This window comes from Electrophorus electricus, chromosome 3, assembly GCF_041902795.1.
Source record: "Electrophorus electricus isolate QZ-2024a chromosome 3, ASM4190279v1, whole genome shotgun sequence".
Taxonomy (NCBI): domain Eukaryota; kingdom Metazoa; phylum Chordata; class Actinopteri; order Gymnotiformes; family Gymnotidae; genus Electrophorus; species Electrophorus electricus.
Genome location: NC_137499.1, coordinates 3,873,038 through 3,889,213, shown reverse-complemented (window position 1 = coordinate 3,889,213; position 16,176 = coordinate 3,873,038). Strand labels below are relative to the sequence as shown.

Sequence of the window (16,176 nt, the reverse complement as noted above, 5' to 3'; positions counted from 1 at the left end):
AAGTGCGCTGGAACACAGGAGGAAGGACACGCCCACCCATTCAGTCACACACACACACACACACACACACACACAACTCTCATGTGCTGTGTCTCTAGTTTGGTTTCTCTGTATTAAAGCACACAGGTTTCCTCCTCCAGTGCTGCACATTGCTCACTGCTTCAAGCAAGCCATGTTGCCATGAGAGTTACTGCAATTTCATTGCTAGCAGCGTCCTACTGCTTTGCATTGCTGTTTTGTTTTCCTTTAGACTTGCTGCTGTCCATTGCTAGGGAGAATAAAGACTCCCCGCAACCACACAAGCCTCTCGGCCACTCCTTGCCACCATCGCAATTTGATTAAAGAGAAATGTGATTTTAGAAGTCATTATGATCAATATACTGATCAAAGTGGGAAGAATGTGGGAAAATTAGAATATAGGAGTTTATATTTGTCTTATGATCAAGTAATGTGTATGATCAAGTAATGTGTATGTAATACTAAATCATACACATTATTGATCATAACACAATTATCAGAAAATACGTTAATTTGTATCCTCTCTTATTGAAGATTTCTCAAGGTGAAATCATCACGTATGCTCTGGGTGTAATGGTATGCTCCCCTTCCCACACATCACATGTCACATGTTTATTGAATGTTTCGATTGTGACTGCCCTCTTGTTTATAACCACGCCCCCCTTGTTATGAGACACCTGCACCTTGTTCATATGACATTGATGTATGTTTTTAAACCCCTGTGTTTGTAGCGGGTTGTTGTTAACGTTCATGTGCATGTTCCTTGTTCAGCACCCATATAGTCATGCTTATGTTTTTGTGTTTGTTATCATTCATTGTCCTTATCACGCTGTACTGGTTCGTTTTAAGTGATTCCCATTACAGATGCTTGTGCATTCTGATACTTGCACTGCGACACTCGGGCCATCACAGGATGCTGTGCAACATTTGTGTGTCTCAGATGGGTCCTGATGAGGCTGCTGCCGTGGCTGGTCTTTGCCATGCTTCCAATCCTTGAAGGGGGGGGGGGGGTTACTGTAAGGTATGCTCCCCTTCCCACACACCATGTGGTATGGCCTGCCACGTGCTGTGGGAACCATGTTTATTGACTGTTTCAACTGTGACGATAATGCTGCACTGGTTTGTTTTATTTGAGTGCCATAACTGTTTACATTTCGTGTTTTGTCTTGCCAATGTTTCTTATGTCAAGAGACAGTTGTATATCCTGCTCCTTGCCTTGTCGCACTTGTAAGCCACTGTTTTGATGGCGATTACTGAGTAATATTTGTATGGTACTGTAGGGGAACTGTCTACATCGAAAAATGCTGTTTTTTCAAAAGATGCTTTGCATATGGTTCATTTGAAGTAAAGCAAATGAACTTTGTGCTTTGTGGCACACCACAGGCACAATGACCTGCCATGGCCACTGAGGTCACTGCTCAACAACAAGCTTGAGTCTGTAGATCTTGACACACTCAATTTCACACACGGCAATATTCCCGAAGATAAAAAAGGGCTGCCTTGCAGCACAGGTATGTAGGCAGAGAGAGAGAGAGAGAGAGAGAGAGAGGGAGAGAGAGAGAAATATAACAGGATTAAGATGAGAAATCTAGTTTAATCTCATTCCTCAACTTCAGTTCTGGGCAGCATATGTTCCCTGCGACAATTAATATAAAGATGCAGTCAGACAAACCTGGAACAGATTGATGTAATTCACAGAATGTGCCACAGATACCCTGAGGACTTCATGCTTGCTGCTAGTAGCCAATGTAATTAAGAGTAATTAAGCATTAATTAAGAAGTAATTAAGCTCTGATTAATTTTTTGTAAATTATTATGAATTAAACTTACATTAAGTAACTTAAATTAACAAATTAGATTTGAAACATAAGTTGAGAATGACAACTGGTTGTCCAAAGTTATGCCCAGGCTATGGGCATCTTCAGATGGTGATACCAGGGAGTTCTTGAAGGAAACTGTGAGGTCATGGTAAGGCTTGGGAGGTACCTGGATTTACAGAAACCGGTTTTACTGGGGCTGAGCTTCAAGTGGTGGCCTGTCATCCATGATGTAATGTCAGTCAAGCATGCTGAGATACATCTGGAGACCTGCATGTCAGAGGATGAAAAAGAAACAAATAATTGAGTGTCATCAGCATAGCAGTGGTAGGAGAAGCCATGAGAAGATATTAGATCACCAAGAGAATGAGTATACAAAGAGTAGTGAAGAGAGCCTCATACTGACCCCTGTGGAACACCAGTGGAGAGTCTACATGGTTTGGATGTGGATCCTCTGCATGTTAGCACTCTCCAGATAGGACTGAAACAATTTCCATGCAGAACCAGTCACACCAAGTCGAGAACCCAGAGGAGAATGTTGTGGTTTACTGTGAGAGAATCAAAACAGTAGCAGCATTTAGCAGCATGTTTCCCTGTGACAGCTATGAGGGATGTTTCTGTTGAATGTTGAATGAAGGGCAGTGCCACTGTTGAGCCTCTGAGCAAGACCCTTAACCCTCAGTTGCTTAAGTTGTACTCAGTCATAATTGTAAGCTGCTTTGGACAAAAGTGTCAGCTAAATGCTATAAATGTAAATTATTGTGCTGGTTTGTAGCCAGACTGATTGATGTCATGCAGCTGGTTCTGGATGAGGAAAAGAGGTAATTGATTGTTAACTGCTCATTCAAGGGCTTTTGAGAGGAAAGAGAGAAGTGATACCTGTTTGTAATTGGTAATGTTGGAGCTGTCGAGTGTAGTTGTATATATTACAGGTACAGGGTGGTGATTATTCTTTATTAAACTTATTTTTGCTAAAGTGTACCCATATTTATACAGATTGCTTTTGGAGACAGTATTCTAGTTCATTTGTATGTTTGATTCTAACGTACTGTACTGTACTAGGATATCTTCTATGAATAAATGACAAAGCCCTTTTGTAAGTCACTCTGGATATAACCTAAACTAATAATTAAACCCAGTATTAAAATTTTCCACTGGGTGAGAACTAAAATATCCCAGATTTCAGACTTTGTGTCAACAGGTACAAGAGAGACTAAGCAACACAACTCCAGAGGACACACCCATTCCTCTGGAACAAGTCCAAAACCCCTGCAGGACAGATTATGGCTACCCAGCCCAGACCAGCACTGCACCGCAGGCATGTTGTCTCCAAGTGTACAAATTGTAGTCTTGACTCTGGCCTCAATCTCATTGTTTCCTAAGCTTAGTAGTTGCCCTATCTATTATACTTTATTATACTGTATACACAATATAATAGATACTTCAGCCTAAGGCGATAGCTTGAGAAAGGCCTGCTTTTCTCTTAGAAATAGAAGTTGGTATTTCAGATATAAGCACTCAACTAGTTTTGATTGAAGTTTAACCTGATTTCCATTTGCTTAGCTCAACTGTTGTGTGTTAGCAAAAATATTTCCAAACACTGCATGAACAACCTTCTGGATTTCTACTTCACCTCATATTTAAGGATGTTTCAAGACTCATCCAGCTTTCAGTTATGATTCAATAATAGTGTAGTTTTCTTGAGTATAAATATTGTTAGCATGATATGTTGTTGTTCCTTTCTATACTGTTCGATACTCACATAAGTGAGTGCCACAAGTGTCATTAGTGTTTTCGGTTATTAAACGTCTCATTAAATCGAGGGAGTCTGTGTGTCCTGTTCTGTGTGTCCTCGGGCCAATGTTACAGAATGACCAACCACCACAGAGCACCAGCTCCCTCGGCGAAAGATGGACTTTCTAGCGGCAGGACCACGACCGGCGTCTGCGTCCACTCCGGAGGTGGGGGGGGGGGCATCTGAGGCTACTGAGCCAGAACCGAGGACATCCAAAGAGCACCCCGAGGACCGTGGTGACGGCGATTCGCTGGAGCCGGCTAGGTCTCTGGCTAGCAAGGGCAAAGCCTCGTTCCTCCATTCCCGTGGACTCGCCAAAAAAAAAACAAAAAAAAAAAACAAGGAAGCCAGAGATTCCACATCTTTCTTTGATATATTATAGATAGATTTGATAGTACAGAGTTCTCCATTACGGGCTTAGTGGTTTCTATTACTTTAATAATTGAAATTAAGTTTTAAGTTGTTCTTTATTGTACGTTCAGTGACTACACAATGACATTTTTAGCTTTACTTCTGAATGAAACACTTAAAAAGTGGCAATAAGTATAAATATAAGCACACAATACACATACATATAAGAATACACATATAATGCACCCTGGGTAATATAGGCTTATTTTGAATCACCTAGAACCCGATATAGAGAGCAGAAAAGAGTACAACGAGCTTGTGAGACATGGCAATATGCAAGAAAAGGTCACAGTAGGCCAAAGAGAAAAATGTAAAAAGTAGAAATACAAAAGGTAGAAGCCAGCATCAAGCACTGCTTTAAATGAATAGTTTAAATTTGTTTAAGAATATGAATATTACAAAACCTATCAAATGTTGCTGATACTGATTATAACACGGGCAGAGAAATTAATTTATTAGAATATGAATAGTGCTGTACGATGCCTTATTTGTGTTGTGTTTAACACAAAGAAATGTTCTTTCATCTATACGTAAATAATATCTCCATCTAGTGGAAAACACCTCAAGTAAGAAAAACCTTCCTGGAACCTTCTTCAGATATAAATAGTAAGTTATGAATCATAAATAACTTTACTCACTTCACAGTAAGGCATGGATAGATAATTGTAACCAATTATTTAATTATTTATCTTAAAGGTATTAATTTACACATAGTGTAGTGAAGAAAAAAAACAAGGTGTAGTAGGAGGATGACAACCCCCCCACATGCCCCCCCCCCGCCCCACCCGCCGCATCTCCCCCAGAGTTGAAGTCTGGGGTCCGGCAGGTGGCAGCAGAAAATGCTGACTGCTCCCACGTTTTCTTCTCCATTTGCTTGCTCTCCTGGATCTTTTATGTTTCCTACACTAATGATCCTGCTCTACAGTTGTGGTTTTTAAAATACATTTCGTTTCATATATGGACTCATTAGGACTGTGCATATTCACTCACATTTTAGAAGTTTGTCTCTGCAAAGGTTTGCCTTCTGTAACTTGCATTTCTGAAGATTAACAACGCTCATTCTGAGGGCTGCGCTCATAAACTCACTTTGCATTTGCAGCCTTCTGCTTCTGTCTCCCTTTCATTACAATGGCAATGGCTTTCCACGGTAAATGCTACTTAATGATGTGACAAGTGAGAACTTGGATGACTCAGCGATACAGCTGTGTAGGGAAGCTGGAAATCCAGTGTCAGTTCTGTTTTCAGAATGCTCATCTGCAGGTTTTTCTTTCCACTTCAGGACACAGCAACATTTGCATTTCATTTGATGTTTGACCAATGGGTTGTTGGTGGACCTGGGGGGGGGGGGGGGGGGGGCACTGGACGTGCACATTTAAAGGGTTTCTGTGCAAAAAAATGGGGTCAGAAGGCCCATGCAGCTTTTTATTTGCCATGAAATTAGAGACCCACTCGGAGGTCAGACCAGGCCTGTACAAAGCAGTGCCAAATGAGAGTAGAGAGTATTGTACAGAATGGCTACGCAGTGTACAAAAAAAACAGATCTCTCTTCTCTCAAGGGGTTCCACAAGGATCAGTCCTGGGACCTCTTTTGTTTATTATCTACATGCGCCCCTTGGACATATATGTTGTTTCAAGTGTCTTTTGGTTCTTGAAAAGCACACAACAGTATGAGAGGACTGGACAATACATATGAAGTATATTATCAGTCCAAAAGCACATAGAGATGCAAGGTAACATGGTGAGTGAATTAACAGTCCAAATTATGTAAAGATACTAACCGTTGCAACATGCAAGCAATGGGCAGCCTAACAAGTAACAGCTTAATAATTAAGAATGTACCACAAACGGCATGGATGGTATCTGAGTGTTCTGGTATTTTCCCTCAGAATGGCCATTAAATTCAGTGTTGGGTTTAATTGGCTTTACAGTACAGAACCCTACAAGGCATTTTACTGTGACAGCATTCAGAGTTATAGACATGATATTGTTCTGTTGTATGGCAGCATCTGGAGCACATTTATTCAGTGAGGTTATTTGAGAACTGGGGAAAAAAAAGTAAAACGATGCATGCTGTAAGTAGAATATTATACCACAACAGTCTATTCTTTTCCTGTGTATGGTTAAGCCATCCCATTACAAGTAATCTGAGACCCAGAGCAGGCAAATGGAATGACATAAAAGCCAGGCTTGAAAAACAAACAGGGGTGTAGTAAAGATGTCCATCAACTACAAAAGCTAAGAGCACTTGGAACATTTATATACTAATTTTTATATTGTTGAGAAAAACTCTAAGATGTCTCTAAGATGTCAATTACTCTCTTTCCGAATGATATCGTGATGCAATCATTATCTCTTCAAATCAAAGGCCAAGCCATTGTGGTCCCCAGATTTCAATGACTCCGTTAAAGCAGGAATTAAAAAACATTTCTAACTGCCTAATGCATCCAGTGCTTTAAAAAACAATACCCTTTATTAGTTAAAAACATTTAAAATGTTTATAATGAGTAAATTAATACCAAGCCACTCTTTTCTCTCTGTCTCTGTCTCTGTCTCTGTCTCTCTCTCTCTCTCTCTCTCTCTCTCTCTCTCTCTCTCTCTCTCTCTCTCTCTCGCGCACACACACACACACACACACACACACGCATATATACGCACGCACGCACGCTTCAGGATTGGTCTAAAACATTTAACGAGATAACAATTTTCCGACATTAGCGGATGTTTCTTTTTCACCTAATCTCTGCTTTACCCGGATTTGCAAGAGATTTGGGGCTATGTTTGTGCAATCGGCAGATTATTTCCACTTTGTAAAAATGATTAGAAGTGATGCACAAAAGTAAGCAGCATTCAGCAGCCGCTCATAATTGTTTGTAGACGTTGGCAACACCGCATGAAGTGATACTTCGCGATCAGATTTAAACACGACGGGACAGAGATCTGCCTCCACATACTCTAGACTATATCATCCAAGGGTATTAGCTGTTCTCTTCATTTTATTTATCTTGCTTGATGGTAGGGAGTATTATTATAGTTGTGCTCGAGCTGTGATGTTTTTGGACAGTAAACCCAGCACTTTTTCTGGCGCATAAGGTGAGTGCAAGATTCGTTTCCTTGTTTATTTTTATTTTTTTTAGATATATATCTAATAAAATCTTACTAGTCGACAAGCGACTCACGTGCTTTACGAGTTTTGTCTGTTTTGTAAGGCATTTTTTGTGTCTGGGCCAAACACAAACTATGATTAAAACAATGGCAGTTAGATTTGTAGTCCATCAAAGGTTGTTTTCCATATAAACAGGTTTGTTTATGTTTTACTCTCGTAATGGGAAAAATATCAGCAACGAATACTGGTGTTCCTTACCAAACACTTCTCTCTCTTTCTCTGACGTACACACACACACACACACACACACACACACACACACACACAGACAGTAGACACAGTAAAAAGAAATTATATGGAGAAATTATAAAGTATAAAGCAATTATATGAAGATGCTATGTTTATTAGCTATGAATCTCCAAATTATGATATTTTATTCAGATTTCACTGCTAAGCTCCTCTTTTGACACCTCTAATTTGAATGCCCTGAAGGTGAAGACACCAGCGTCTTCCTACAGATCCTGTATTTGTTTGGCCAAATGCCATCATGCCCATCATCAGTAATACCAATGACTTCAGCAACGTTTCGGCCAGCACTGATGACAGCAGCCTCGACCACTTTTTCACTGAGATCCTGGAGATGGAGACTGCCAAAGGGGTGTACTTTCAGAGGACCCAGTTTCTGCGTGACCCCTCCTCCGTTGGGAGCATTGACCACAGCCGGCTGGCCCTCATCAATGTGGGTGGAGACCGCTACACATTCCCCTGGAGCACGCTGGACGAATTCCCGCTCTCTCGTCTGGGGCAGCTGCATCACTGCCGTGGGGCCAAGGAGATTGCGCTGCTCTGTGATGATTATGATGAGACACGGCACGAGTTCTTCTTCGACCGCAGTGCCGCCACCTTTCGCATCATCCTCAACTTCCTGGCCGCCGGCAAGCTGCGGCTGCTGGGTCAGTCGTGTGCCATCTCGCTTTCTGACGAGTTCACCTACTGGGGCATCGACCCGGCACACATGGAGAGCTGCTGCCGGCGACGCATGTTGAGCTGCCTAGAGGAGGTGGCTAAGTGCAAGCAGAGGACGGAGGAGCGGAGGAGCCGGAAGCTGTGCTCAGGACCCGCCAGCGAGGAGATCTGCAGTGTGATGAGTCAGCTCAGGGAGGCCGTGGACAACCCTCACTCTGGATGGATGGGAAAGAGCTTTGCCTGCCTTTCGGTGGTCATGATCGCTGTGACAGTGATCAGCCTCTGTATCAGCACCATGCCTGATCTCAGAGAGGAAGAGAGCCGGGTGGGTACGCAGACTCAAGTGGTCAGCATTCGGGGGTATTATGAATATGTATATTATGAATATGAATATTATGAATATGAATTAAATGTTGACAGACACTATCACACCCTGTCACTTCAGGCAGGGTGCTCTGACTGCTATGCTAGGGAGCTGTACTAGAGACTTGATGGCAGTGTATTGGCAGTACTTGATCAACTCTTAACAGTTACAGACAGTTAAAAACTTAACTGATCCAAATTAACAGGAAATAACTTGGTAGTAAAATGATCAAGTGGCAATCAAATTACACAGTGGATATGTTGGGTAGTGACCTGAGGCTGTGGGGTTTAGTAGAGTAGTAAATAATCTGATGTTAACAAACCCAAGAAGCACATACTTTTATATAGCATTAAATGTTAGTAACAAAAAATGAGTGGCGGGTAGAGTTGTACTATCCCTTGAAATACATAATCTGTTTTAGTTTGTGTATATATTATGAAAATTCCATGTATAGTGTGGTGGAAATTCAGCAAACAAGGAGTCAGATGTGGATAAGAAGATTTTATTGAGTTATTAGTTTCAAAAAATGAGCGTGCCTATTTGCTTCGCTCCCCTTTGGGTGATTTCCCTCCCCTTATATAATAGCCGTAGCGTTCGAGAGAACGAGGGAGGGTTTGCTTCTGCTGAGACCAGATAACTCCTTGGAAGGAGTGTATTTCTTCAAGGACGTTCTCTAGGGAACGTCCTGTTCTTCTAATCTTATGCTAAGCTTTCTCACGCTTTACAATGATAGAGAAAGAAACACAACAATATTTCCTTCACAATAGGCAAGGTTGAAATGATTTGCTAACATTCTTCCCACACAGGGTGAATGCTCGCAAAGGTGTCGGCACATTTTTATTGTGGAGACCGTATGTGTGGCCTGGTTCTCCTTGGAGTTGGCGTTGCGTTTCATGCAGGCTCGCAGCAAGCTAGTGTTTGCTCGTGAGCCACTCAACATCATTGACGCGCTGGCCATTTTGCCATACTACATCTCCCTGGTGGTTGGTGAGAAAGAAAGGAGTCCGGGCATGCCCACTGCTAGAGGGTACCTAGACAAGCTGGGGCTGATTTTACGGGTCATCCGTGCCCTTCGGATCCTGTATGTGATGCGTCTTGGCAGGCACTCGCTGGGCCTGCAGACGCTGGGCCTGACCATGCAGAGGAGCACACGCGAGCTTGGTCTACTGCTGCTCTTCCTGTTTGTGGCTGTGGCCCTCTTCTCCCCCCTCGTGCACCTGGCCGAGAACGAGCTGGCTGTCGGCCCACCTGTGGAGCCCAACAGCTTCAGCAGCATCCCTGCCTCCTATTGGTGGTCTGTCATCTCCATGACGACGGTAGGCTACGGCGACATGGTGCCACTTAGCATCCCTGGCCAGGTGGTGGCCTTCAGTAGCATCCTCAGTGGCATCCTCATCATAGCCTTCCCAGCCACCTCCATCTTTCACGTCTTCTCCTGCTCCTACCGTGAACTCAAGCAAGAGCACGCTGTGAGTTACAAGGAGGAGAGAGCTGCCTTCCTTGCTGCAAGTGCTGCAGAAGAGGTCAGAAGAAAGTCAGAGACAAGACCTCATGCTTGGTTACAGGTAGACACCAACAAAGGCTGCAATGATGAGAATGGGACTAGCTCTCACCAACCTATCATCACACATACAGCATGCTGAGACATGTATTACATGCTGCAACGAGGGAATGTCATGCATCCGGACGATTGTGATAGTGACCAAACCTTGGACACTGAGATCAGCCTACAAACATCACATCCAGGTGTAATTGCAAATGCTTATTTTATTTTTCTGTTTATGGTCTCTAACAGTACTGTGGTGACTAGCATTACTGCAGTGACGATCTTCACTACAGTTAAGTAACTCTGGTATCATTGTCACTCATCTGGTATCAGAATCACTCATGCTGTTGGCAGTGGTAGCTCAGTGGTTAAGGTCCTTGACTTGTAATGGAGGGTTACTGGTTCAAGCCCTGCCATTGTGGGGGCCCCTGAGCCCTAAGGTGCTTAACTCTGAGTTGTTCAAGCTATGCTCAGTCATAATTGTAAGTTGCTTTGGATAAAAGTATTAGGTAAATATACAGATTTTCAGGTAAATGTAATGATTGTTGGTGATGAATGTAAAAATCTCATGCTAAGCATCTGTGAGTCCTTTGATACAAGTGTGCCTACAAAATGTGGTTGTCAAGACCACAGTGTGTCTTTATCTTCTGCCTAATGCTGCCATTTTCAATATAAGTGCTGCAAGCTTTATGGATTCATCTAGAGGGTAAACTATGTGGTCTTGATTGTAATCTTACTAATATAGTGTGGCTTTGAATGTCAGGTACATTTCCTTATACCCATTGTTACTCATTCTGTATTTTGTGAATTCTGTGCTGTTTAGTCATATACTGATCAAACAGAAGAAAAACAACCAAAATGTTGAAGCATATTGTCAGAGGATGTAGGTTTGAGGTTTTTGAGGTCGATGTTGACATTAGCACAATCTTAACCAATAAATTCATAAAAAGTAATTGAGAGGAAGCATTAGCTAAGTATTTAAAAATCTGTGGCAACTTATTCTGATATTGTAGGACAAACTCTGATCTATGAAGTTTTGTTCTCATCTACCCCGACTGCAAAGATAAGTATGGTCACATCACATTGTTCACTCATGTGATATCCCAGCTGTGGTAATAACCAGCAAATCATCAGCTATTCTTCACGACTGTAAATCAATGTCTTACCAAGTGTGCCTTCCTGAGGCTGTTGTCCTATGGTGGGGTGATACCGGCATGCGATTGCTTTTGTTGGTTAGTGGTGGCAAACTCAGTTCTTGGTCAGGATAAGACTGAAAGAGGTCTGAGGCTGGAATGGTGGGGTTTTGGGGGAAAGATGGTGTGGAGAGTGGAGGTGGGGCAGAGCTATTCGACTCAGGAGTTGGGTTTGAGGAAATCTCCCCCTTGGGCTTACTTTCTCTATTCACATTTCACTCCCTCACTATTTCTTTACATCTCTCTTTCTGTCTTTCATTTTAGAGGTAACATTTAGAGGTAACATTAAGGTAATATTTTATATGCTGCATTCTAAACAATTGTAATGTGTAACTGATTAGTTTGTAATAAATCATGTGTTATCTTGAAATCATGTGAGGCTCAGCTTTTTAGATAGCATTTAGTGTCATGTAAATGGTTTATTAATAATAATAATTATTATTATTATCATTATTATGATTATTATTGTTATTATGTTAGATTTATAAAGCACCTTTCACAAAAACCCATGGTCGCTTAAGTACTCACTAACCAGAGTGAAGAACCAGATACAGTAGATTGCCAACACCAATTCCCTGTAATGTGTTTGTGAACACTTAAGATGTTTCTATATAAATTTGACCTAAAACTTCATGAGATTGTAACACGTCCTAAAAGTAAATAAAAAAAAACAACAAATTGAACAAATGAGACAAAAATATTAGACTGTCATTTTTAATTGAGGAAAATGATCCAATATTACATATCTGTGAGTGGCAAAAGTATGTAAACCTTTGCTTTCAGTATCTGGCATGCAGCAATAACTGCAATTAAGCGTTTCTGGTAACTGTGGATTAGTCCTCCACACCGATTTGGAGGAATTTTAGTCCATTCCTCAGTAAAAAAAACACCTTCAACTCACTTATGTTGGTGGGTTTCCTCCCATTAACTGCTTGCTTCAGGTCCTTCCACAACATTTCTACTGGATTAAGACCCATTCCAAAACCTTAACTTTATTCTTCTCTCTTGAGATTCAGCTCATGGACAGATAGCCAGCACAGGACTCAAACCCAGGTCTGACACGAGGTAAACATGAGCACTGGACCTGTTTAAACTCCCAGGCTTAAGGAGGAAATTACATGGGTTTCAGATCTGTTTACTGTATTTATTCCTTTCAGATCTGCAGTCTCTGGGCAACAAAACAGATAACCTACTTCTGCTTAATCCATGGACACACTACATGACTTTCAAAGTCGTCAGATCACTGTACTGTTTACACTATACAACTCACTATCTTGTAATTGGACATCTTGAGGTCGTTATTGTTTGTACACTCCATGACTTCTCAGCAACAGGGGATAACACCCTACAAGATGTTTCACCATCTGGATAGTCTGTCTGGCCTCCAAACTATGTTTTGTAACTAATACAGAGACTAATGGAGACATATATGATTCAGGTGGGTCAAATAACAGGTGGGTACTGAAGTAGTTAGAATGTGGAACCAAAATAAACCAAAAGAAGAAAACATGAGGAAACAAAACCAGGAAGTAAATTAACAGGGGCGTTGCCATGGAGATGCCAGGAAGAGATTAATATGACATTTACCACTGCTCTTGCTTTTATCAAAGTTATGCTGTTAAAGTTATAGATTTTGTCAGCAATATCAGCTGAATTAACTGCATTGATTAACTGCATGATTTATGGCTGTCCATGATAAAACTATACCCAATGAATTGTGTATAGTTAACTGTGTTCTGCTGTTGTTTGGTTGGTTTGGTTTGATATTGTCACGGAACGCTCGCCTCCCATGAGGCACGTGGTTTGGCCAGTTACGTGCAGTGAGAGGACTTTTGTTTGTGGACACGCCGGTGTTTCTTGTCTGTGTTTAATGTTAACCGTTTCTTGTTTGAATTAAGTGTGTGTGATTCTTGTGAGTGCTGTTAGTGCTGTATGTTTAAATGTTAATAAATGTATGTCCCAGACATTGGAGTTTGTGCATCCTGCCCCTCACCCTGCGGCACTCAGGCCACCTCGCGTTACAGATATCGTAAGGTATACAATAATTTGATTATGGTCTGACAAAGGGGATTGCTGCCTAACAGTGAATGCATTAATGGTGCTGGGGTCTGTTAGTGATTGCATAATCTACCAAACTAGCTCAGAAGGATGAACAATATATGACTCTTCCCAGAGAGCCTATGAGTGGCTCTATGTAATGAGGCTCTGTTCTTATCTAAGCATTGAAATCTCCCAGCACATTACCATGGGCCTGAAAGTGACTCATTTCTGTGTGGAGGGTGTTTAGGTTTATGACATACTCCTCATCACAATAGGGGGATTATTTTGAAGGAATGAAGACAGCACAGAGGTATGTGTCTGTTTCTGATAGGCCAATTGTTTTGATGTAGTTTTAACCAGCAGTGTGATTTCACTAATTTTACTATTGAAATGTGGTTGGATAGTTTTGAAGGTGTTTTCCTCACAGGTAGTACGGTCTCATTTTCCTTTTTGGTGGTGTGGTGTGGTGAAGCAGGTAAGCATGTGGCTGCAGAGGAATCATGGGGCTCAAGCATGGGGCTGGTGAAATCCATCACCTGCTGTGACTTTTGGGTGACAAAGGGTCATAGCTTGGCATATACAGAAGCAGTGGTCTGGGGATTCCCGAAGGTGGAGTAAGACTTATTGATGCAGAGTTGCAGCCCAAGGCAACATCTTTACAAAGATTCATCTTTGCAAAGGTCCTCATGCTGTTATTGTGTAGGTGGAGCCCGTGGTACATGTCCTGAAGGGTGATGGTGGGGTGTTGTGCCAGATGTATAATTGATAAGGCCATACGTATTTTTTGTGTTGATACTGTAGATTATGTGTGTCAGTGTGATAGACCTGGTAGCAGGGTTGAGATAACTATGTGGCTCTCTTAGATCCCCTTTCTAGCTCTCATTTCCACTCTCTTTATTGCCATCACTGTGGTGTTTCTGCACAGGGTGTGAAGGTCATTGGTGCCTTTGTGGATGATGTACTGCAGTTTGCCAAGTCTTCTTCAGGTGTCAATGGGCCAGGTCAGCACTTCACTGTCACCTGGTGTTGAAGAGCTTCTGGGAATCTAGAAATTGCCTGTTGGAGTCCTGTTGGATGTGAGGTTTCTGCTCTGCTGGGTTGGCTCTGGAGGGCTTGGTGGTAGGTGAGGACTCTGCTGCTAGGAGTGTTTAGGTGTCAGGTGTGGAGACCTTACTGGATGTTGTATTTTGTGTGCTTGGTGGATGAGCAGAGGCAGGTATTTCTGTAGTTCCACTGCTGATGGATGTGGTGACTGTTTCTTGTTGGTGTATGTGTCTGAGGGTGTGTGTGTGGAGGCTAAAGCATAGTCCCTGAAGTTCTGAAAGTTTTGACAGGGTGCTTGTTTTTGTTACCCCTTCTATGTACATAGCTCCTGTTGGAGCTCTTTCAGGCTCTCTCTGAGTCCAGTTATGCCAGTATGGTTCTCCCTCTTCAGCTGTTGAACCTCCTCTCCGAGCTGCTGGATGGGGTTGCTGATTGTCTTGTCTGAGATTCTGGCCTGTGTGAACTCTTTGAACTCAGCAGAGTCCAATTCCAGCAGGGTCAGATGCTCCCTCAGCTGTCCGTCTGAGGGAGAGATGGGTGGGATTCAGGAGAGGAGTGTGGCTGGAGTATTGTTTGCAGTGGCACCCTCCCCAGTTCATTCCACCTCAGTAGGGAGAAGATCTCCTCAAAACTCAGACCCAGATTGTTGCCTTGTATCAATATTGCCTGTGGTATAGTAGGCGATTGTGAGCACAGGATTGTCAGTGTCCATATTTCCATCCTCACACACAATGATTCTTCTGCTTCTGCCAATTCCTGCCTTAACAACAAATGGGAAGAGATTGCAGAATGCCTATTTCCATGCAGATGGGTCAGCAGTGTGGAAGATCAGGCTGTTTTTGATTATCTAGATTTTCAGCTAGGACTTGTTCTTCGTTTTTTCTTTACCTTGGCACGTTTACACTTTAAGGCAGGATATTCCACCTCTTTGCTCTGCACTGAACTGGTTGCCATGGTGACAGATGATTTTTTATTTATTTATTTATTTTGTATTCCGGCTGGGGGAGCACTTCTGCAGATTCATGTATTTTATGCTGCTAGCAACTAGCTAGTTAAAATAAGAAATTTGGCCTCTTCTTGTAAGAGTTTTACTATTAAGCATATTCTTCAAAAGTGGTGCATACCTTACTGCAGAATTTCTTGTCCTGAATCCTGTTTTGTTTTATATTTTTCTTTGTTCTTCTGCTGATGTCCATGCTCAGTTGTCTTCTTGTAGTTTTTTTCCTTGTAATCATCTTGTAGTTGTCTTTTTTTTTGTTTGAAGAACTGAGTTTGTTTTTGATATTTTATTGATAGATTTGCTAGAAAAAATTAAAACTTCATAAATGGTTCTAGTAGTGTTATATCCAATGTTTTCAGGTTATTTCCCCAGTTTGCCCACTTTATGATCAAAATTTTGTTAAAAATTCAGGAGCTCATGTTACTCTGTCTCTGTGAAGAGCTTATATATACCTGAGGCCTTGGAGAAGCCAAGCAAAGATTAACAGCTCGGGCTGCCAATCTGAAGAGCTACACAAGAGAAGTAGAAGCCAGGAGAATAAACAGGATGTTCTCTCATGATCTATCCAATGTGTACAGGGTAACAGCATAAGAACAGACCCACCAAAGCTGCAGACTGAACGATACAGAAAAGGCATATGAGAGAAGGCAGCATCACACAGCAACAATGCAGAGTGGTTAGAAGACCTGATAGCAGACACAGCAACCTCCCTGAATAGGATCCTGTAACCATCATGCTAGCAGATATCCAAGAAAGGATCTTAAGTATGAAGAACTGGACAGCCTGATATGGTCCATGCCTACTGGCTGAATGAACTGCTAATGGATGGTATCCACCCTGAATGGTTAACTGATGGCCAGACAGTCCTGATCCTGAAGG

At 42.0% G+C, this 16,176-nt stretch overlaps 1 protein-coding gene across 1 annotated transcript; it reads left to right on the top strand.

Annotated features, from left to right (window-relative positions):
- Window positions 1-6,771: 6,771 nt before the first annotated feature.
- kcng4b (potassium voltage-gated channel, subfamily G, member 4b) lies at window positions 6,772-11,599 on the top strand. The gene is made up of 3 exons (XM_027012527.3): window positions 6,772-7,131; window positions 7,637-8,435; window positions 9,281-11,599. The coding sequence occupies exons 2-3, from the start codon at window positions 7,692-7,694 to the stop codon at window positions 10,115-10,117; spliced, it is 1,581 nt and encodes a 526-aa protein (XP_026868328.3). The 5' UTR covers window positions 6,772-7,131; window positions 7,637-7,691; the 3' UTR covers window positions 10,118-11,599.
- The last annotated feature ends 4,577 nt before the right edge of the window (window positions 11,600-16,176 follow it).